Below are 23742 nucleotides of genomic sequence, written 5' to 3'. Positions count from 1 at the left end.
TTTCACACCAGTAAAATGTGAGGTTCTCAGGAGGCAGAGCCTTACCTTCAGCAACAGCAGGTAACCTCCACAGTCACTTAGTAGGTGACGATCACCTGAGCTGACCTGGGTTGGTGCAGAAGGAGGCAGACTTGAGGGAAATGTGAGGAGATGGATGCGACCTTTGTGCTCATGACATGATGGGTATGGGAGTCTGGATAGGATGCAGCGTGTGTGACAAGGAGAAGAGTAAAGGCATGGTTGGCTGCAGGAATCTGATCATGGAAGTTTTTAAAAACTAGGCAGAGGTAGTGGTCAACATCAAGGAAGATCCGTTAGTGGTATTTGAGGAATGAAACTACGTGGGAGTCGGGGATGGAAGAATGGCCAACTGACAGTGGTACGATTATCAGGTCTTAGAAGGTCCTGAGGGAACCTTGGAAGGTTCGTAGGGAACTACGAACACTCAGGGGACTTTCCTTACTGTGGCCTCACCACCAAAACTCTCAAAGGTGGCACGTTTCTCCACGTTCTTAAAATTGCTCCCCTGTCCCCAGCATGAATTGTCTGTGGAGGAAACGTGGAGATCAATCTCATGTTCCTCCACAACCATCATCTGAAACAGAGGGATGTGCCCGTAGTTGGTTGGCGGTTTCTACGGAGTGGCCCGTCCGTTCACACCCTCCTCCATGGTAGCTCCTACTCGTTCTGTTTGCCGGCGTCCATCACTAGGCGGTAGGAACGTTGGCATCGATGCCAACAAGCTACGGTGTCTTCTGTGGATGAGAAAAGCGAACCCAGAGATGTGGGCTTGCCCAGCTGTCACCTGGGGTTAACGTGCTGCTGGGGCTAAAATGACACCAACAGTAACTGCTGGTATAAGTGAGAGAGCAGCTCCGGCTGTGAATAGATTCTCAAGGCCCGTAATGAAGTACTACGAAGCACTGTCACCTTCGTGCTTCAGGACAAGTCAGAAATGCTGCAGGTGTGAAGGATATACAGACACCATGAGCGACCAGTTACCGAAAGCAAACCGGATGGGGAAGAGTCGCATAAGTCAGAAACTGCCATCTCGAGGCCCTGAAGTCACGGATGATAAGGAGAGCTAGTTCTCCGTAGCATCGCTAGAGAGCCTGCATAGGTCGGTGCACTCGGTTATGTCAGGAGCCAGTCTGCCCACGTGGCTTTTTCCCCAGCTTTATTGGGTTCTAATTGGCAGCATTCTGTAAGTTTAGGGTGGTGAGCTGATACATCACACGTATTGTGAAATGATCCCCACATGAAGGTTAGCACAGCCATCACCGCACATGGTTTGTGTGTGTGTGTGTGTGTGTGTGTGTGTGTGTGCGCGCGCTGAGACCTGCCCATTTATTTTTTTCTTTTCTTTTCCATTGCTAATAGAGATTCTTCTGAGTTTACCTCCATGACCGAAGGAGAGTCACATGCACAATGCTGTGTTCCCTTCATAACTGATTCCATTTTTTTTTTTACCACTGTATTTTGGAAGATCTGTATAAGTTAAATGGCCGTTCTTGAGTATAAGGTCTAGAATCTAATTTTATAAATAATAAAGGTATTCACAAAGTTACCAAACACTGTTGGTTGCATGTGTGTAAGTGCTGTTATTTTGGAGTTTACTTCAACAGCATTCACCACATCCTCGGTCTCTATGGTGTGTAGCATAGCCTAGAAAATCATGTCAAAGTGATGTTTCCTTCAATGAGTACTTTGTAAAAGAATTTATAATTTTGCTGCAACCAAGGTCAGTGTGGAAGAGGTGGAGAAAATAACCAGCTCACACATAAACCCACACCAACACTGACAGATTTTTCTTCTGTTTCCATTAAGATTAAAATTGTGCCAAGGAAGGGGTGCCTGGGTGGCTCCTTCAGTTGAGCATCTTACTTTGACTTAGGTCATGATCTAGCAGTTTGTGGGTTCGACTCCCGTGTCAGGCTCTGTGCCGACAGCTCAGAGCCTGGAGCCTGCCTCAGATTCTGTGTCTCCCTTTCTCTCTGCCCCTTCCCTGCTTGCTCTCTCTCTCTCTCTCTCTCAAAAATAACTAAACATTAAAAAAAAAGGCTTATGGAGCACGGGTTTATTCTCAAATAGCCATTAATCCAACAGATAAAACTGCTGGAAAATGTAATAAGCGTGATTTGTTCTCCCTACGGTAACTGGCAGGTAATAGTATAATGGTGTTTCGAAGCAATAGGCAGTTATTTTGTGCACTGGTTTTCTACTGTTGTGTAACAAATCACCACAAGCGTTAGAGACCTAAAACACTTTATCACTCACAGTTCCCGGGGGGTGGGGAGACGGGGCCTGGCTCAGCTGGGTCCTCTCAAGGTCTCCCGAGGCCGTGATCCAGTCGGTCTCACCCAAAGCCGGTGTCCCTGCTTCAGTTCCCGTGGCTGTGGGCAGAACTCATTTCCTTCCGGTAGCAGGACGAGGCCAAGCTCCTGGGGTTCTGGGGCACTGCTGGTCTCTCTGACCAGCAGGAGAGGCCTCTGTCTTGGGGGCCCAGGCCTTCTTTGGGGGACTTTCATCTGGTCATGTGATCGAGTCAGGTGCACCCAGGATCATCTCCATTTCAACTAACTCAGAATCACCAGATCTGGGGCCTCCATTGGGCTAAAGCTTTCTCTCACCTTGCTACAGATCTGGCCCACGCTCCGGAAGGGGAGAGGATTTCGTGGGCATCAGTGTCAGGCACTGGTGGGGTCCTGGGGTCACATTCAGGTCTGTCCGTCACAGTTTCCTCTTTAGGAATTTTGTTTTTTAATTCTTTTTCAGATAATTCCGTTTTCAAAAACAGTGTGTTTGTGTGTGTGCACTCACTTGCAGATACAGGTAGACCTTTAAAAAGAGGAAACATACAATTTGATTGGTTCCGTGAACTTTTAAATTTCCAGGATATGTTTGGGTTAATAGTTATGGATCTCTAGTTGCAAACAATACAAGTCACAGAGTCACTTTCTGTACTGTCATGGATTCAGTGTTGTTTTTTTAATGATTTTTATTTATTTCACTTATTTATTTTGAGAGAAAGAGAGAGAGAGAGAGCAGAGAGAGAATTGGAAGCAGGCTCCACACTGTCAGCGCAGAGACTGACGTGGGGCTCGATCCCACGAACTGTGGGATCATGACCTGAGCTGAGAGTTGGCCACATAACTGACTGATCCAGCCAGGTGCTCCTGGGTTTTGTTTTTTAGGCCCCCAAATCTCCAAAGCATGCACCTGTCTGTGACTTCAGTCTGTCTTTCGGGGTCATGAGGGTTAAAGCGACCCCGGTAAAGGATTTGGGTGCAGGTGAATTTCCACAGAAGCCTAGTAGAAGTGTGTGTGGTGCACAGAAGGGTCAAAGGCACAGAGAAAGGAAAAGTAAAACCTGGTGCTGAGGCTCCAACCACAAAATGTACTTGTCTCACAACTTGCTTAAAAGAAAAAAACAATTAGAAAGCCCTAAACATTTAAGTCTGACAGTTTCTTTTTGTTTTAATCTAAAAATTATCTCTGCACACTCATATGTTTAAGTCTATTCCCAGAAAAATGAGCCATATACCTCTAACTTCATTATTTTTATGTTAGATTTATTTTAGTTTGGGCATCGCTGTTGAAACAATTCTTCCATGAATTCTTATCAAGTGCAACACAGTGACTCTCAGCTGTGAAAAAAGAGGGGGAAAAAAGCTTATTTCTAATAGGCTTCCAACTAATATGTTTTTTAAAAGTGTATATTCAGTGAAAAATTAAATTCCATACTCAATTTGTTTTGCTATAAAAAGGATAGTGTTACAAGGAGAGAAAATTGTAATGTCAGTAGTGTGACAAGCCCAGAACTCTATGCTTATGTAATTGTATCATTGGAAACCTTTTCTATCAATATATCAAGACATGCCCATACTTTTTTTTTATAAGCTTACACCTTCTGGTAAGAATTCAGAAGATTGCATTTTTACTCTGCTTCTACAAGAAAACCCAGAGAAACATATTGTATACAATACATCCTTCAAAATAGAATGACTTTCATTGGAAATGTCACAATGGAAAAAACTGTCCGTGTAATTCAGATACAATAGAGGCAGGCTGCTAGAAAGTCCTGGAAGGAACTCTGTATTTACTGTAAAACAAGATGGGCATATTATAAAGAGGAAAGGCATTCACATCTCTGGGAATGCCATATGAAAAACCAGTCCCCAGTCCACCATCCCAGCGTATAATTCTTGGTTTGCATTAGAAAATTTTATTCTGGTGTGTACACTTTTAGATGAAAATCAAGATAGCTGTTTAATTACCGTAAGACATCAGGAAGAAAATAGTGGAGCCAAACGCGATGGCATTTCTAAGAAAGGGGTGTGCAGATGAGTGTTTGTGGAAGTGCCACACTGTGAAACAGAAACCCCTCCCACCGTAGGGTGGCTCAAGGTGAGGCTGTCCTGAAACCGGACATAAATCGTCATCATTTCTCAGAGAGAGGAAAGGGCAAAGTATGATCAGGACCATGTTAAGAAAGGACAGTGGCACGAGGTGACACGTAATTGATTTACTCAATGTCAGACACAAATGAGAGCTAGAGGTGGCTGTGGAATCCGTGTCCCTGGCCTTCTAATTGGATGTTTCATCATCTTGCTCCCTTACTGACATGCACAGCATCGTAAAGACTAAAATATAAGCATTTACAGTGTTTAAAAAAGCTCTAGTGAAACCTTCCTATGCTTCACTTCTGTGACAACATGAAAATTCCCTAATTAGGATCGTAGGTCACCCTAGTGACCTACGTCGCAGTCCTCCGGATCCTATAAAGTTCCACGTGCATGTTGGTCTGCACTAGTTTCTTTAAAAAAGAAAGTTTTTTTAATGCTTTTATTTATTTTTGAGACAGAGAGAGACAGAGCCTGAGCGGGGGAGGGGCAGAGAGAGAGGGAGACACAGAATCCGAAGCACGATTCAGGCTCCGAGCTGTCAGCACAGAGCCCGACGCGGGGCTCGAACTCACGAACCGTGAGATCATGACCTGAGCTGAAGTCGGATCCCCAACCGACTGAGCCACCCAGGTGCCCCTGCACTAGTTTCTACTTAGCTTTACAGGATTTCCCCAGAGATTTAGTTTTGTGAATTGTATTTTTGTTTTATAATTAATTATTCCTTCTATTTTGTGACAACTTGCCAGTTGACACACACAGCTATGTATACTCATCTTTTGGAACGGATGGACATACTGCTAACCATCAGTACCTTGAGAAAGACAAAAGAGCCTCCAGAAGGGTGACATAAATAATTTAAAGGATTAAACTAAAAGCATATGACTCGAGAGAGAAATAAATGGAGGCTGACAGATGATATCACCAAATGCTATAAAATCGAGCATTTTATGGCAAGAGTGATGACGGAATTTTTGCTCCGCTCTTCTTTAGGGGAAATAAAAAGTAATCACTATTGTATTGGTCAAAGTCATGGATACATTGTTTTTGCAAAAGGTCACTCATGGGAAGAAGAGATTCACAGAGACTTCTCTGCCGTGTCAGAAAGGCAGTGTTGGGTAATGAATCACAAGTCAGTTTATCTCTGATTTTGATTTTTCTTGCATGTATTATGGCATTTGTAATAATTCTGTAAGGAGAAAAAAACGCCATAAGAAATTTTTATTTTTTATTGTGCAGGGGAACAGATCAGTAATTACCTTTTCCAAAAGTTCCATTTTTATTTTTAAATTTTTATTTTTCTCCACTTTAATGAATTTTGACATTAAGACATTCGAAGGCTGTTTAGATCTCTACCAGATAATTAAATGAGTCTTTTTTTTTTCATTTTTTTAACAAAGTAAACATTTCAGCAAACAGTGATATGAGCATAATCCCCTGTTAAATAACAAAACTAAACTCTTAGACGAGGACGTGAAAAAATTTGAAATTTCAGCTTGAAATTGGCAAAGACTCTGGAATGATCCAGTTATCAGCACTCCGTAGCAAATGTAAGAGTGTATACACATGGTCAAGTGATTTAACTTACTGGTGAAATTCAGGCCAAAGGAATACACCCGCCTCTGTGTCCGGAAACTAGGACTGAGTGTCTTAGCTGTGTCACCTGTCAGCTGTGTGATCTGTCATATCGCAGCACATACTTTTCTTCTGTAAATAAGTCGTTGTTTTTGGACAGTCCTAGTTCTGAAATTCTACAACATTGGAATCAATCAAAAGCTATTTTTACTGTTCAAAGGGATATAAAATTTTTCTTGTGATGATTTCAGCAAAGTCTACCTTTTAACTCCCTACAACAATTGGATAAGTGACAGCTTGTGTGTGGGGTATGAAATAAGCAGGAGCCCAAGGTGACTCCAGTGTCGGTGGGCTCCGGGGATGTTATTTACTGACTTGGGGAATCGGGAACGGTCGATTTGTAGTAGAAGAGGTTTAGATGTCATTTTTGGATAATAGGGTCTTGACATCCCTCGGTGCTTGGTATTAGGTTTTTAATCTTGCTTCCATATGTAGCATAGATGGGAGATGTGAATGAAGTTAGAATTTGCCCATTAGATGTTGTGTAATCTAATTCTGAGGTAATGCCAGTAAGAGCAAGGTGATGGAGGTAAGATGTAAACAACAGGTCTTTAAAAATCTCTTTATTTATAGGGCTTTGATGAGTTGACTTGTTAAATAAGATAAAAGGAAGGAACTGTGGCTGCAGGCTGAGTTCTGGATGATGATGCAGGTGTCAGTACTGTTAAGCTCTAGAATAAAAACAGGGGACTTATTTGCGAATCCTAGCATTTCTTAAGATAAGAGTTTATCATTACAGTAATCAGAAACCTATTTCCTTTACCAAATAGCAAATAGGTTGAACAGGAACATTGCCTCCGTGGCAGAGTGTGGGGGTGAGGGTTAGGTGGTGTTAGGCTTAGTCCACAGCTGATGGACCCACCTGGCCGCATGGCCTGTAGGCTCCAGTCGTGAGGTCTGACGGTAATGCAAACCCATCTGGAGTCAGGTATCCAGAGGATTCTCTACATCTTTGGTTAATTTATTGAAATCTGATACATTATACATCTTGGTCAGTAAAATATCAGTTGAGGAGCCAAATAATAAAATCCAAGAGGTAACAGATATGTTCATAGAAGAGCTGTCTCTTGTGGAAATTTCCAGAGGTAGTTAGCACGCATCAGTATGAAATAAGATCTGTATGAATTGGAACTTTTGGAAGAGGTAATTACTGATCTGTGCCCCTGCACGATAATCGAAATAATTGCTAAGAAATTGCTCATTCATGTTTATTATTTCTTTATTAATTTGAATGTTTAATCATTAAACTGATCTTTTTTCATGTAAAAGATGAATTCCCACATCTAAAAGAATAGATTGGTTCTGATGAAAAGTACAAATGAACAAATAATTCATCAGGAAATGAATGAAAATTTTCTACTTGTACTCAAAACCTGTTCAGTTTTCAGGCTATCAAAAATGCTTGAAATATCTGTCATCGGTCATCTGAGCATCATCAACCTGAATCCACTGTGACCAAAATAACACCATTTTATGTCCATAATGCTGAAGACTTCTGATTGCATTTCATACAATAATCCCATGGAAATAAATCTATGAAATACCCATTTCATTATATAAATGTGTTATTACACATTTCCACTTGAGTATGTGATGGGACTCCCTCTTTGGAAAGTCAGCTTATGGAAAAATAGGAACCTCTGTGTCTTCCATTCAAAGATGGTTAAGTAATATTGTTGTACCCATTTTTAATCTTCATTAGCTGGATGGATATTTCTGATTGAATATTGGTTTTAAATCTTCCCAATTTTTTAAAAAATTAGTATGAATACTCAAAAGATAAGCAGTGATTTTCATGATTTTAATAATACTTGGAAATCTTTAGAAGCTTAACAGTTTATTTGAATTAAAAGCAGTCACTGACAAGTTGGAATTAATATAACCACCAATGAAACTCAGTAACATGAATACATTAGGGTGTTTCTATTCCCACTTCTGAACTTCCTTAGATAATGTGGTAAACAGAGTACTCACTATCCCATCCCTGTCTTCAAGGAGCAAGTTTTTAGATGGAATAATAAACTACACACAGGAAGACGTAGAAGAAAAAATAACTTGTGGCACACCAATGGTCACATATTTTGCAGTGGATTCATAAGAAATTCGAGAAGGACAGAGGACTCAGGAGGAATAGGTAGGGGAGCCTTAACAGGAATGGGCTGGATTTGGTCTTAAAGGACAGGTATGATTTGGAGGACATGAGCAATGCAGTCAGGCAGTTACTCTGGATACAGGGGGCAGGAGGTGGTGACAGAATGGTGACAGGAATGAGTTTCACCTGGGTTTCAAGAATGATCCGGCCAGGAAACGCCCTAGCACACACTGGAAAGGAAGACCCAAATGCAAAACAAAGTGAAGTACTCAATTCAAGTAAAAAAAAAGAAAAAAAGAAAAACAAAAACTTAAATGCAGATGAACTCTTCGTGGTGTTTATCATACACCTTCACACGACGTGTGTAAAAGCTCTGAATGAGCAAGTGTCGTACCTGCGCGCAGGTCTCCAGTTAGGTGGTTCCTGTTACTGAGGTCTCAGAAGTAAGCTGAGTGAGCCCCGGCTGGCTCTTGCAAGTCACAGGTAGGCTGATGGATGGCGGTCACTCGCGCGGAAATTCTTTGGAAGAATGAGATGTGGAACATGAGGAACGGTACCCTTACCCCCTAAAGCCGTGATAAGCCAGCAGTGGTCTGGTTGTGGCTGTCGCTTCTTGGGAATTGATGGCCTGGCTACATTGCTTGAGGGGGTGCGTTCTGGCATATGGTTTGACAATAACTTTGTATTTATTTGTTGTAGAATAATATAGATAACAACATATGAATACTAACAGCAGCAAAAAATCTGAGTGTTGTTGATAATCCCTTATATTTATACAGAGTTTACTTAGGAAGAGTTCAGTGTGTTCTGTTAAATCTTTTACTTTTTCTTATAAAAATCTCTGTAACATGGGGGCAGGAAGAAAGAGGCATTACCATCCATATTTATCACTTGGAAACGGAAGTGGGACGAGGTAAAGGAAAGTGAACTTGAGAATGGACTTAGTCTGGACATCGTTTGGAAGAGCTCAGTTGTCCCTCATTTCCCATATCCTGTGAGTCCTTGTGCCCCTGGGCCCCTGACCTTCTGCGTAGGGTGTTCTCAGCAGCTCTTCCCGTGGGCATCGTTCTGTTTCCAACCATTCTACTTCTTCCACTTGGGGTGTTTACACGTTCCCATGGGCACCTTTGCTTTCCTCACACTTTTCTTTTTTTCCTTTTGCCAAGAATCAGATACACAGACTGAAGAGAGGAAAGAGCCGTGTTCGCAGAACCAGGACTCATGTCCCTAGTTGCCTCCGGGATAATCTCTTGAAGATCAGAGGTTCATTTGGTTGCATGTAAATTTGACATGTCTCTTGATCCAATGGGGACAACCTTTCCGGGGAAAAGAAAGTGTGACAGTTATTTTATGAGCAAAGAAGAATTAAGTCCCCCATGGGACTTTCCAAAATGCTCTTCTTTTGTTATGTAGTACAATGCTCTTGGCCAAATCGAGTGAATCTTCGGTAGCAAGTAAGAAGAGACAGTCCTATCTAGTTGATCAGGATGTGTCTTGGGTAGTCCTCGTAGCCCTGTCAAGAATGCCTGAAGGAGCCCAGGGTGAACACAGCCAACTTTGGGAGGGGTTCCTCTCAGGACCAAGTAGGGGAAGGTGAGGGGCCACTCCAAGGGGAACTCACTCTGTATCAAGAATTGTCACCTTAATCTTGTGTGCATTAAACTGCCAGGCTTGCGTGCTTCTAAAAGGAAGCTGACTTTGTCTGGGGCACCTCCATCTGGGCTCTAACAAAACTCTCCAGTGTGTCCTACTTAGGATCCTGTAATTAACCATTCTCTAAGATTATTTTCAGGATTAAAAGAGATGTCCTGGACAGAACTGCCTAATGCATTGCATGGCACAGTATGTGTTCTGTAGGTACCCCGTACCATGCTCCCTTCCTTTTCATGCTCACCTTTATGGAAATAAGCATCTGGAATCAGTGCCCTGTCTATTTATTTTGTTCCTAAGTGGAAAGAAGACCATGAGATCCATGGGTGAAAACAATAAATTAAGCACAACTTATAGTTCTCTATTAAAGTACAATAAAAAGTAAATGCATTGTTAATCATGATATTCCCATATGCAGATAATATGCAAATATAAACATCAAGTTTTAGACCATGGGAATTAATATTATATGCTAAAAATTCCATACTATCAAGAAATGATGGTTTTAAAAATAACTCACCGATGTGTTCCTATTTTCCCGTTCCCCACTCTCCCCACCATTTTCATTTCACGGATCAAGACTTTCATAAGCAAAATGGCAAAAAAAATCTGAAAATTTTCTATCGTTAAAAATAATTACATAGTTTGGGGTGCCTGGGGGGCTCAGTCGATTAAGTGTACAACTTCAGCTCAGGTCATGATCTCACACTTCGTGGGTTTGAGCCCCGTTTCGGGCTCTGTGCTGACAGCTCAGAGCCTGGATCCTGCTTCAGATTCTGTGCCTCCCTCTTTCTCTGCCCCTTCCCTGCTCACGGTCTGTCTCTCTCTCAAAAATGAAGATTAAAAAAAAATTTTTTTAAGATAATTACATAATTGAATTATGTAGGAATGCTCAAGTTTCTTAAAACATTGCTGAAACTGTGTCTTGGGGTTTAAAAACATGCAATTGTAATATGATCAAAATATAGTTTAATTGTGGTATTTTTGATAAATATATTGGTAGAAGACTTTGACTTGCCACTTTGTCTTGGTTCTATATATTGATATTTATTTTCTCGAGCTAGTGAAATCTGCATTCAATCTAGCTTTAACTTCTTCCCTGTTTTGATACCAAATTATTTAAGTGTGAATTGTTAGCGTTTTCATTCCTTCTGAACTTCGTATTTGGCCATGAAGATTCTTCAGGACTGCAAACTCCCACAGCTAAATTTTAAGGAAATCAACAATAGTTAATCAGATTCTTGGAATAGTCAAGTTATTTTAAGCAATTAGTGAATTTCAGAATTTAAAATAAAAATATGCTTGAGGTTTTTTTTTAGACATATTATTCCTAACTCCACCCCAACCCCACCGTGGAAAACAGTCTTTTTCAGAGAGGAAGTTACTTCTTAATCTGCAAATAAGAAATGTAAAAGCTACCATTCTATTAGGGAATATATTCTGAAAATAATCAAATTGCATTTTATGTAGTCAGTTAAATGTGATATATGGTTGGTTGAACTTGTTTCATTGTACTTCTGGATATCCCTTCGTATAAATGTGTATATGTATGTATGTGTGTTTGTTTTTACTGGTAAAACCGAAAGAAGCATCCGCAATCAAGCATGGCGTGTTACTTGCGGTCACCTGTGCACCCCTTGGAAAGTACAGGTGGCTCATTTAGAAGCAGCCATATTTCATACTGTGTGGCTGCCTATAAATGGGTTGCCCTGTACTAGCATCCTGTTTTCCCAGAAGTCCTGACGAAGGACATAAGACTCCAGCTTGGTGAACTCTTCCAGCTGCCTCCTAGAATGTGTGTGCATTCTGTTCTTCTTAAGCACTTGGTGATGTAGTAGGAACACTTCCAATTAAACTCTCGGCCCTAACGGGCAAAGCTATGCCTGTATACTGAAAGAGGATGTAGTATCTTGTGAAATACATTATAAATTAAGTGTTTAATATGTGTGTATTGAATGGATGTCCCATTAAAATGTAAGACGTTCACCGCTGTATATTATTTGTCTTTCTGTACAGATTGTGAGCTCCTGGTGAGCCAGGACTGAGATCAATTAATTTTATATTTCCAGTACCTAGGAAATTATCTGAAGTACAGTAGACACTATAAAAAGGTGTTAAAGAAATGATTTAACTAATTAATGCCGTAGATAAGAGAAGGAGATTTTCCAGATATGTTTTCTCAATAAAATTATCTAAATCATCTTTTTTTTTACTTTAATACCCATTAATATTAGGTCAAAAAAGGAAAAGATTATATTAGGATATTATACTCCCAATGTATTTTATCAATCAAATGAAGTGTTACTAGACTAAGCTACTATATATAAATTACTAGCTTCATCATCACGTAGAAATCATAACGAAAAGTACATTTTATGAAAATAGTATTAATAGCTTATATTTACAATTAAAGTACTCTTTTACTTCAACATTTTTGCTTAAAACTTAAATGTAGAGGACTTGGATAATCTGAACATACAGAATGGTGATGCCAGACAAATACTAATATTAACCGCCTGACTGTAAGTTTAATTCTGTATGATAGGAGCCAAACTTACAAAAATTTAGAGAACTTCCTATTAAAACAAAAAACAAAAAAACAAAAAACAAAGCATTCCGAGGCAGCTGGTTAGCTCAGTTGGTTAGAGCATGGTGCTAATAATAAAAAAAAAAAAAGAAAAAAAAAATTCCGTGTTCCTCCTACTGTTCTCTCCAATATAAAAAGTAGTGAACACCAGAAAACACAAAAGTAATTAGGAAAAGCAGAAAAGCGACAGAAAATAGAGACGGGGAGGGACAGCTGTTAGGGTTGTGGTGGTGTCATCCATGGCTTCCATATTTCTGTTGCTGATATGCTCATGAAGGTCTGTTGCTATTCCTTATCGTGTCTGATTCCTCTATTGGACAATAAGCTCCATAAGCCTTTCTTGTTTCGTGTCCTAAATATCTTAAGAGCATGTTTATTTGTAGTTATTTGTAGAAGAAGGTGTTAATGAAAGGGTTTCTTTTCCTGGATCATACACTGGCTTGTTATGAGATGACATCAGGACCCGACATGATGTTTCTCTTCTCCCTCAAAACCCTCGTGTGAGCTCTGTTCTCTCCCTTGTGTCACCTCTCCATCACAGCCATCCCTCTGCTGCCTCTACTTGCGTCTCGGGCTCCCCTTGCATGATGACACGTTTGCGTGTTCTGCACACACACGTGACTTTACCCCGTGCACTACCCTGTATCCCACTGCTGCAGCCAACCTCAGTGCTAGATAAACATCTTTTAATTTTTTCCTGTCTTATTCCCTCACTCCAGTCCGCACTCCATATTGCCCCTGATTCTCTCTGAAATACAAATACCTACAAATATCTGTGTGTCACTTCCTTGTGCAGACACCTGTTTCCCCACCAACATCGCACTGCAGGCTGACTCACTCTGCACTCCCCTCGGCTGCAGGATAGCCCTTCCCTGATTTTTACAGCAAAGCATCAGTGAGATACACCTGCTACCGGAAATTGGTCTCCATCCCAGGATACACCATGTTCTTCCAAACCTCCACATAATAATGAAGACTTTATCTGGAGACTTCTCTTCTGGTTCTGTAACCACCAATGTCTACTATCCTTCCGGAACAGCTCAGTTTTATCTCTTCTGTAAAGTTGTGTCCCACCTTCCTCTTTCCTTCTGTGCCTCTCTCAACCTTCCCACAGACCTTTGCTGTAACAAGTATCATATCTTTTTATTAAGCTTATATTTGAGAGCGAGAGAAAGCACAAGCAGGAGAGGGGCAGAGAGAATGGGACAGAGGATCCAAAACAAGTTCTGTGCTAACAGCAAAGAGCCCAGTGCGGGGCTCGAACTCACAAACCATGAGGTCATGACCTGAGCCAAAGTTAGATGCTTTACTGACTGAACCACCCATGTGCCCCTCTTATTGTTTTTAAAATACTTATTTTTTTGCTGTGTAGGTAAGTAGACCATGGACAAGAGGGCCCTGTTCTGTTCACTTCTACTCACAGTAACTAACAAATTCCCTGCCTCATAGTCATAGTAAACATGTCTTAAAAATTTAGACAATGTGCTAATTATAAGTTCTTACCACAGTGTATGAGTTACCACCGTCTTCACCAGTTGGATGCATTTAAAAACTAACACAGAGTAAAATGCCCTTGGCCCACCCTTTCCCTGCCCTGGTGTAGATGCTGACCCTGATGTGGCTGCCAAGTCCCCATCCTCAGTTGTAAATACTCTCAACAGGGACAAGCCGTGTGCAGTGGTAAACATCAGGGAGAAGGTGGACAGTGCAAAATGTTTCACAAAGCCCTCCCAGAACTGGTATTAACACCTTGAATCACTGTATAAACTCCACGCAAGGTCAGAGTATATTCCACATTAATGTCTCATTTTGGGTCTATACAATATATTTAGAATTACAAAATATTTTAGGATTGACTGCAAGAATTCTTAGCTATGATTACCTTTATGGTTTGTTAGTGACATATTTCATGAAAACCAAGATGGTTCCAGAGAAGTAGCTACTTTGGCTATCTGATTTTCACTCTGGAGTTCAACGGGCTTTTTGATATTTCACTCTGGAGCTCAGGAGTTCATTTTTCTGTTCAAACGTTTTCACCATCCTGTTGAACACTGCTATTTGGGGGAAATTCTCAGTATCATCTCCCATAATGATGAAATAACATCAGTCATAAAATAATATTGGGGGAAAATAAACGATAAAAAAACTAGCTGATAGAAAAAAATCAGTTTGAAACCAAGAACAGTTGTAGGTAAAAAACAGCACTGATGTGTAATTTTGTAAATAATAACTTAAAACTCCAATGCAAGTACACATACTTCATCTAGAGTTTCATTCTTAAATAATGAGACTTGGGTTTAAGAGCAGGAATCCAAACATTTCAGGAAATTCTTCATCAGTGAACTTTACTTTTCAAGTGAACCACCAAAATAACCTGAAACAGCGCTCTGGTCTCAAGCTACGTTTCTTTCCAGATGACTGCAAGTCCTTTTACCTTGATACACGAGCGATACCTTGCAATATGAGTAGTACCTACCTCTGAGCATCACATGAGCACAACTGAGCCAATGATTCTGGAAATTCACTTTGATATACAAGTGCTTTGGATGACAAGCATGTTTCCAGAACAAAATATGCTCACAAACTAACGTTTTACTGTACTTCTTTTTACTGAAAGCAAATGGGAAAGCTATGTCCCTTTCTGTGTGTTTGTGTGTTTTGTTTGTTCTGGTTTTTGGTTTTTGCACATGGCAACATTTTCTTAGATTACTAAGGAGATTTTTACCAAAAGGTACATTATTCAAATTGAAATAAGTGTCAGGTACAGTTAAATGATGACAGGATTCTGTGAATATTTGGAGCTTTTTCAGTTGTTTGTAGGAGAAGGTATCAGATTTGTGAATGAGGAATATGCTTTTTCCTCAGCTGTGGTTCTCAAAGCTCGCCTACACAAGGAAGCACCTTCTCAAAAGCTGTTTAGACAGAGGCTGGGAAATTCATGACTGCGGGCCTCATTCAGCCTGCAGGCACAGAATGGATCAGATCCAGGGCAAATTCTTGTCTCACACAAGTGCTTTATGGGGAAGATAAGAACTAGACCAGATACTTGAGAGTTAAGTGGAAGTCTCTTATAATGCTATTATTTTGTTAGATGCTCAAGATATATACCATTTAATCCTTAAAAAATATTAAGACTGGGTAAATACTGTAAAAGATGTGGAGAGGTCATTTCCATCTGCCTGATGTTTACAGCTTGTTTTCCCTGGAACATTTAGTCCAAAGCATCTTTGCTGCTTATATGACCTCAGAAGAAATCACAGGAAACAGACACAAATGGAATTACTAAATAAATTCAATACCAATCACAACTCTTAATAGATAATGTTTTGAAATAAATAACTGGCTTTAATCTTTTTTAAAGGTTCTGTGGCCTAAAAGAATATACAGAACCAGTATTTGCTACACTGATTTCGTGCAGGCTGGTGGCTCCAAGACAGGAAGGGACATCTTCTCTGTATTTTTAAAGTCATCACCCTTTAGCAGTATTAAGATTGGTCATTATAAAATGTTTCAGATTCAGATTAAAATGGAAATGTCTCTTCTTTGGAGGAGTATCTTTGAGATCTAAAGATAAATCTTAAAAATACTTTTTGAGGTGTTTTTGATTAACCACAGGACATTTTTTTTCCAGAAATAGTCATGGAATTCATCAGGGAGTTTTTTGCTGCTTCAGAATGTTGCTGTTAGGCATCTGTGCAACTTATTAGTTCACCGGTGTTTAAAAGCAGTGTTGAAATGTTTTCAGAGTCACAGTGATGTTACAACTCCTTAACCACAAAGCAAGCCAAACTCAGTCGAAATGAATTCATCAGTTTGTGGACAGAGAGCAGAGCGGGGATGTGTTTCCGGTGCTTGTGGACGGACTGAGTCCAACAGTCCCAACAGCGAGGGAAATGTGGGGTTTCTGAGGATTTCTCCAGCCGTTTCAAGACAGTGATCAATCCTACTTTCAATGCTTCCTCCAGGGATAAAGTCTGTGGTTCCACCTGTAACTGGAAATGAACTGTTAAATCATGTGGGGCATTTCGTGTGAACAAAGCTCTCTTTGGTGGACTGAAAATTGGAAAACTGAATTCTGGAATGTCCAAATACTTTTCAACTGTCTGACAGGGAAGAGGAATGTATTTCCTACCATGACGTTGGATGGGCCTAGAGGCTTTGGGCGCTTAGTAATCAAGTGCAGGACTCTTTACACGTAAGGGATTTCATGATGCCGTTGAAGACATAAGCAAACTTTTGAAAAACTGCTAGAAGGCACCGTAAGAAAGCAAGTACCACAGGTACTGGAGATAGCAGCTACCCGTTCAGAGACAACTTGACTCAACTGTGTGATAGGATGTGTTGTGTTGTTGTTTTTTTTTAATTCAAGATTAAATGATAGAAAAAGCTGTCAAACCTTTCTCAAAAAAAAAAAAAAAAAATCAACCCAAAGAAGGCTTGGCAGACTTTATTAGTACATCTTTATTTGTTTTATTGTTTGCCCTCTAATGTTCTTTTTTACCTTCCTCCAGAAAGGTTTTAATGCCAAGTGGTTAGTTGTAGAGGTTTGTCTGTAAAGCTGCAGACTAGAAGCTCGTGAGAACGCGCACAAGTCACACAGGAAGTTCAATGTCATTACTTTATCAGCACAGGCACGCACCTCTGCCAAGGGAATCTTTTATAACAAAAACGGTTCTGTGTCACCCAGAAGCAACTGGTCCTCATCATGGGAGGTCCTGGGCCAGCTTGACCGTTTCCTCGTCCAGGCCTCAGTACTCCACAGCAGGTGCTTGTGTTTCAAAGCTTAGTTTAGAAGCATTAGGTGGGGGGTCTGGGGGGGCTCAGTCAGTTATGCGTCCGACTCTTGATTCTGGCTCAGGTCATGATCTCACAGTTTCCTGAGTTCGAGCCCCACATTGAACTCTGCGCTGACAGCATGGAACCTGCTTGGGATTCTCTGTCCCTCCCCCGCTTGTGCTGTCTCTGTCTCTCTCAAAATAAATAAACTTAAAAAAAAATCTAAGAAACATTAGATGGATTTGCCAACTTTTTCTCCCATTCCGAGTGCCATTAAAGCCTTCACCAAAAGCCAGTAAACCATCTGGTCCTTTGTGTTACTGACATCTGGCTTTAACAATCTGATTCTGGATTTTAAACATCTCCACTTTCAGAATATTTATTCACTCAACAATCATTATAAACTAAAAAGGAATCCAGATTTCTGGTGCTCCTTGAAAGGTCGGAGGCTCATGTCCCGCCAGGTGTGAATTTCCACGGCACAGGAGTTCGTAACTGTCTCCCAGGGCCTGCTGTCCTGCACGGACTTTGCTCTTCGTTGATAAGCCCTGCATGTCCTTGAGCATGAACCCAACTCCTCGTATGGATTCCTTGGCTTACCCGGCATCCTGGCACAAGGGTGTGGATGCTAGTGACAGATCCCTGGCTCTTGTTGATACCTGGAGTTTGTTTGTCTACTGAATATTTTCAATTTTATCTTCCACTGTCATTTGATACTTAAATACCTAATTTGAGTTCATAGTGGAACATCTGAGATGTTACTTGTTACCAGGAGCGGGGCCCTCCTTAGGCGTGGCCGCACCTCCTTGCTGGTTCTGTCCTCAGTTCCTCACACCCTGTGGCCTTGCTGTAAAGCGCTGCTCAGATCCCCTCGCTTCCAACCCAAGAACCACATAAAGCAACAACAACAAAGACTCTGGTTCCGTTTTCCCTTTTGTAGAAGGAGAAGCACAGGCTAATTAATGTGTAGAGCCTTTTGCGACACTTCTGTCCCATGGCTGTCTGTCAGACGCAACTTCAGCAGGATACTGGCTTGCTTTCTCCCCGGTGTGTTGGCTGTCTTTGGTCAGATTAGACTAGTCAAATATCTGCATGAGCCCTGAGACCCTTCCCCTAAACGCCTGCCTCCCCTTTGTGGCAATTAAAATATCCCTTTGTTTTGCACCGGGATTGATGTTCTCTTACGTTCTTTCCTTCTGGGCAACTGGAGTTAAAATTACAATAAAACCTTGGTTTGCCAGCATAATTCATTCCAGAAACACACTTGTCATCCAAGGCAATTGTAGATCAAAGCGAATCTCGAGAACCATTGGCTCAGTTGTGATCACGTGACGTTCGACGGCACGTACTACTCCTATCGGAAGACATCGCTCGTGTATCACGTTAAAATTTGTTAGAAATGTTTGCTCATCTTGCAGAAGACTGGCAGAATGAGTTACTCACAATCCAAGGTTTTTCAGTATTTGCATTTCTTAAATAGATCAGAGTTATTGTAAAGGCATAGTTAGTAACGACTAATACTTTATGGGGGACACTTTTAGGAAGAGAGTTAGCAACTTGAGTGTAAATGACCACATGTCATTTTCTCTCCCCTGTACAAAACTGCAGAACTCAAATCCTGATTATATAGAGATCATCAGGGTGGCATTATGTTGCGAATTTATGGATATATTGTCCTCCATGGAAACCGTCTCAAATGCAAGTCTGGCAGGCCGACCTATCAAAAATCACAAATCACAAATCCATCCTTCCTTCCTTCCTTCCTTCCTTCTCTCTCTCTCTCTCTCTCTCTCTTTCCCTCCCCCCCCCCCTTTTCTTTTCTTTTTTTCTTTTCTTTCTTTTTTTCTGAAAGGAAGAAATCAAAGTTAGGTGGAAGTTAATGTTAACAGACCATGTGGTACATCAAGTTCCCAGCTCTCCTTTTTAAAATGGTCAAAATTTGCATCGGGATACAAGGGGAGAAATGTTAGTGGAAGACTGTCTCCACAGATGGCCGTAATATATTGCCTCACATAAAAGCAATATACAGCTCTCAGTACTGCAGAAGCTAAATCTTCATTTCTGTCATCTATTTCTTTGAGTTTAAGAGCTAAGTTTGGCGAAGTCATTATAGTGATTCATTTCTGGGATTTCCGTTGCACGTGGAGTTAGCTGCCCAGAAGCCCCCCTAACTGTATGCCACAGCAGTGTGGCAGGTGGAAATTCACAAGCCTGCCTTCTGTGAGTAGGAACAACTTTTCAGTTTCCCATGAAGCTTAAGATCTTGCAGTTATAGAGAAAGATGGTGTGAAGGTGGGCGGGTCATGACTGCAGGTTACAGTCAGTGCTGGCAGTAAGGACCCTGAAGAGTGCCTTTCAGGCTCTGTGCCACACAGGCATGGCTGGTCCCTCCTTCTGGAAAGTTTGAGCTTGACAGAAGGAGTGTGGAAGTAGGAAAAGCTTACAGCTCCATGAGACAAGGCTCTAAGGCTTACTGGAGAATTCAGCATGCTGGCATGCAACCTAGATTAGCAGACGAGAATTTGGAACTCTTAGGAAAAGAGACTCTCCGTATAATTATGTAAATAGATAAGAACAAATAAAATTATCAAGCATCACGAGACGACACATGGTTACCAAATAAGTCCAATCGAGACCCACCTGTGTTTTTCCCTTTTTAAATTCACAGTCTTCTTTTTCTTTCCAAGCTCCGGGAGGCGTTTGATAACCTCCACCATCTCATCTTTATTTGATGCTAACCTACAGTCTACCGTTACTTCTACTCAATCTTTCCCCTCCTTTCTCATAGGTTTTGACCTAGTAAAATGTGAGGATCCAGGAATCCCTAACTATGGCTATAGGATCCGAGATGAAGGCCACTTTACTGACACTGTAGTTCTGTACAGCTGTAACCCAGGCTATGCCATGCATGGCAGCAACAGTCTGACCTGCCTGAGTGGCGACCGGAGAGTGTGGGACAAGCCACTGCCTTCCTGTGTAGGTGAGTTGGGAAGTTGGCCTCCTCACTACACAAAAGCATACCTGAGAGCGGGAGCCCCACGGTGCTGCGGAAGAGGGCAGGGTTCTTCTGCTGTCTCTGCAGTGTAGGTTTTTATGTATTTCCAAGATATGCATGTCTTTTCGTTGTTTCTTGTTTTCTGTAGGAAAGGACGATTTCCTGGTACTGTTTTACTGAGGCTGTCTGTACAGAATTACTATTGGAATTATAACTCAAGTGTTTCATTGTTTTATACTCTCGACTTTGATTATGTAGCAGATAATGTCTTTCCATCGGGATGATGCTTGGGAATAAGTAAAGGAAACAAATGATGGAGACGGACGAATGTGATTATTTTTGGTTGTGTGTATAATGTGGACGTGATGGTTTGGGGGTTTGTTATTAAAAGAGCTGTATGGAAATCCGAGGGCCTGGAGTGAATCCCCTCCTGTTTCCCTGTCTCTCACAGCGGAGTGTGGTGGTCATATCCATGCTGCCACGTCAGGGCGCATCCTGTCTCCCGGCTACCCTGCTCCCTATGACAACAACCTGCATTGTACCTGGACCATCGAGGCCGACCCAGGAAAGACCATCAGGTACTTTCTTGTACTTTGGTTTCCGCGATGCAGTTTTAGAATACGGTCTTGTCTTCTGTATTTGTAGTGGAGATAATAGTACATCTGTTATTATCCATGACTAGATTTAAGTTTGTGAGTCAAAGAAAAACACATAATGGTGTGCATACAGTTTTGGTTGGCTCACACGCTTACTTTGGTGTTCCTTTAAGAACTTGTGTTAAGCCATCTACAAAAAAGAGAAAAAGGAAGTAAAGGTATCAGTTAGCTTTTGCCGCATAACAAACTGGCCACCAAAGTTCAGTTGCGTAAAACAGTGATTTATCTGCCCTTGACTTTGTGGGTTGCCTGGGCAGTCCTGGGCTGCGCACGTTTGGCAGGGTGGTCCAGGATAGTGTCACTCAGGTGTGCACATCTCACCTGGACGTGTCGGAAGGCTGGGGCCTCTCGATACCAGACTGCTGTTTCTTCAGTAAACTAATCACGATGGAACTTTCCCGGCAGCAAGAGAGGGCACGCCTTTCAAACTTCGCCTTGCGTAACATTTGCTAACATGCCATATGTCAAAGCAAAGCTCATGAGCAAGATAAAGTTTGAAGAAATACACTCCAGCCCTTAACGGAAAGAAAAGCAAAGTCATATTGAAAAGGGGCTTGCATACAGGGTTGGGGAGAATATGTGGTCATTTGCCATATACCGAAGTTAAGTTTGAGGTAAACCAGGAAAGCATTTCAATCTAAAGTTACACATAGAAATGAAAATATTTACAAATCACTGAAAAGTGGGGTACCTGGGTGTCTCAGACGGTTAAGCTCAAATCTTGAGCTTGGCTCAGGTTTCGATCTCAGCGTTGTGAGTGGAGTCCCATGTTCGGCTCTGCACTACATACACATGGAGCCTACTTGAAAAAAATCACAGAAAATTGTGCAAACATTTTAAAAGAAAATACTCTATTTTAATTGATGGGTCTTGGTTATTGTGGTAATCTTTTTATACGGATAAGTAAACCAACAAAAAGTAATCTTTGCAAAGCAAGTGTTCCATGTTCTGGTCAGAAGGCCATGTCAGAAACCACAGCACGTAAATCACAAAGTAATTTCAAAATAAGTTGTTTCTTGATTATAGTTCTCATGAACAAGAAGAGAACACAGTCCTTTGCAGTGCTTTGTAGAATCATTTTACTGTGTGTTTATTTTTTTTTTTTCCCTTTCATTGTAGTTCTTCTGAAATCTCTGTACACAATTTACTGTCTAAAAATTTTGCCCCACCCTGGGGCGCCTGGGTGGCTCCGTGTGTTAAACATCCGACTCTTGGTTTCAACTCGAGTCACGATTTCACGGTTTCGTGGGTTCAAGCCCCGTTTCGGGCTCCTCTGTGCTGACAGTGCAGAGCCTGCTTGGAATTCTCTGTCTCCTTTCTCTGCCCCTCCCCGACTCTCACTGTCTCTGTCTCTCTCAGAATAAATAAAGTTAACAAAAATTAACAAAAAAAAAGATGAACAATTCTGCCCCACCCCTAACAGTCCTAATCCACAGACGTCCAGTCCATTCACTGCCTTGTGCACCAGGAAGACCACGAGAGACTGAGTGGCCAATTCAGCTCCTTCTTCAAATGTATGAAGTTGAATCAAGTGGGAGATCAAACACAGAAAGTTCTTTATGGGGCTAGTGAATGGACAGAAGCATTCATAAAGCACTGATTTTTTTTGTCCTTATTCATAAAAGGCACCCTAGCAGACTTAGTAATGTATGTAAAACAGACATAGACCCATCATGCTGCAATTTTATAACTTAGTGACAGTAAACGGGAATGAAAGCCGAGGGGAGATGCATATTGTATCCTGTGATGCTCCGTTCCCTTCATCGGACATCCATCCTCTGAAACCCACAGCTCTCTTTCACACTGTGACACGAACATGTTGCCGTCTTTTTAAAAAATAATTTTTGAAGTTTATTTATTTTTAGAGAGAGAAAGAGTGAGAGTGGTGGAGGGGCAGAAAGAGAAGGAAGGAGAGAGAAAGGACATGAGAGAGAATCCCAAGCAGGCTAGCTGCTGTCAGTGCAGAGCCAGATGTGGGGCTCGATCTCAGGAACCGTGAGATCATGACCTGAGCCGAAACCAAGGGTCGGACGCTTAACCGACTGAGCCACCCAGGCACCCCAAATATCTTGCCATCTTAAACTAACGTGGCACAGACTATTACCACTTTCAAAGCCTAACAAAAAATAATTCTCATTACTTAAGAGGAGCAAGAGAAGGCATGTCAATCACATACATAATGCAAGATGTCAGTTTATAATAAATGATGTCAAAATTAACTTGTGACCTTGATTAAGATAAGTGGTTTATTAGATAATTATTGATCTACTGCGACAAAAATAAGATATATTAGAGTAACAATGTAAGAATCTGTAATTCTTTATGGAAATCAATGCACTTTTCCACTGAAGTAAATAAAACTAAATATTATTTCTTAATCTTTAACTCCTGAATGCTTGACCTGAGTATTATAAAAGCCATTATACTAGTTTTTATTTTGAAAAATTCTAAGGATATTTTATGATTCCCAAAATAACTTGACATAAACAGGATATATTTTCTTTTAGGAAGATTTCAAATTTCTGTATCTCTTACAAGTTCCTTTGTGATTTGTTTCCTAAGAATTAAAATAAGCATTGTTCTCCTAAATGCAAACCAGAGGATGAATTCATTCTTGGCAGGTGAATCTAATACTTCATTAACATTTTAATAAGAAAAGAGAAAAGAAAGTAATAAAGAATGAGTTGAAGTAATAACAACTGTAGAACTTTTATATCATGGACTGGGCTCTGATGTTTAACCATTAGGATTCTAGAAAAAAAGACATTGAATACACTAATTTGTTGTTCTGGGGATGTTGTCATTCCCTTCCATGTCTTTCAACTATGAGAGTTTACTTTAGCAAATTTGTAAACAGATCTTTTTGATTTAAGCCATAAAGTCCTTCCTAATAAGGAAATCAAGAAGGAAGCATCAGTATTTATAATTAATTTGCTCAATCAATGTTC

The 23742-nt window shown here is 40.9% G+C and overlaps 1 protein-coding gene across 1 annotated transcript in view; it reads left to right on the top strand.

The window, feature by feature from the left end:
• Nucleotides 1-23742, top strand: part of CSMD1 (CUB and Sushi multiple domains 1) — a 669247-nt gene that overhangs the window by 335761 nt on the left and 309744 nt on the right. The window contains exons 19-20 of the mRNA XM_042982757.1: nucleotides 19932-20123; nucleotides 20590-20716. Of these exons, the coding sequence (XP_042838691.1) occupies nucleotides 19932-20123; nucleotides 20590-20716 (319 nt within the window). The remainder of the gene's footprint in view (nucleotides 1-19931; nucleotides 20124-20589; nucleotides 20717-23742) is intronic.

Source organism: Panthera tigris, chromosome B1, assembly GCF_018350195.1.
Source record: "Panthera tigris isolate Pti1 chromosome B1, P.tigris_Pti1_mat1.1, whole genome shotgun sequence".
NCBI classification, from domain to species: domain Eukaryota; kingdom Metazoa; phylum Chordata; class Mammalia; order Carnivora; family Felidae; genus Panthera; species Panthera tigris.
This window is presented reverse-complemented; position numbering and strand designations above follow the sequence as displayed.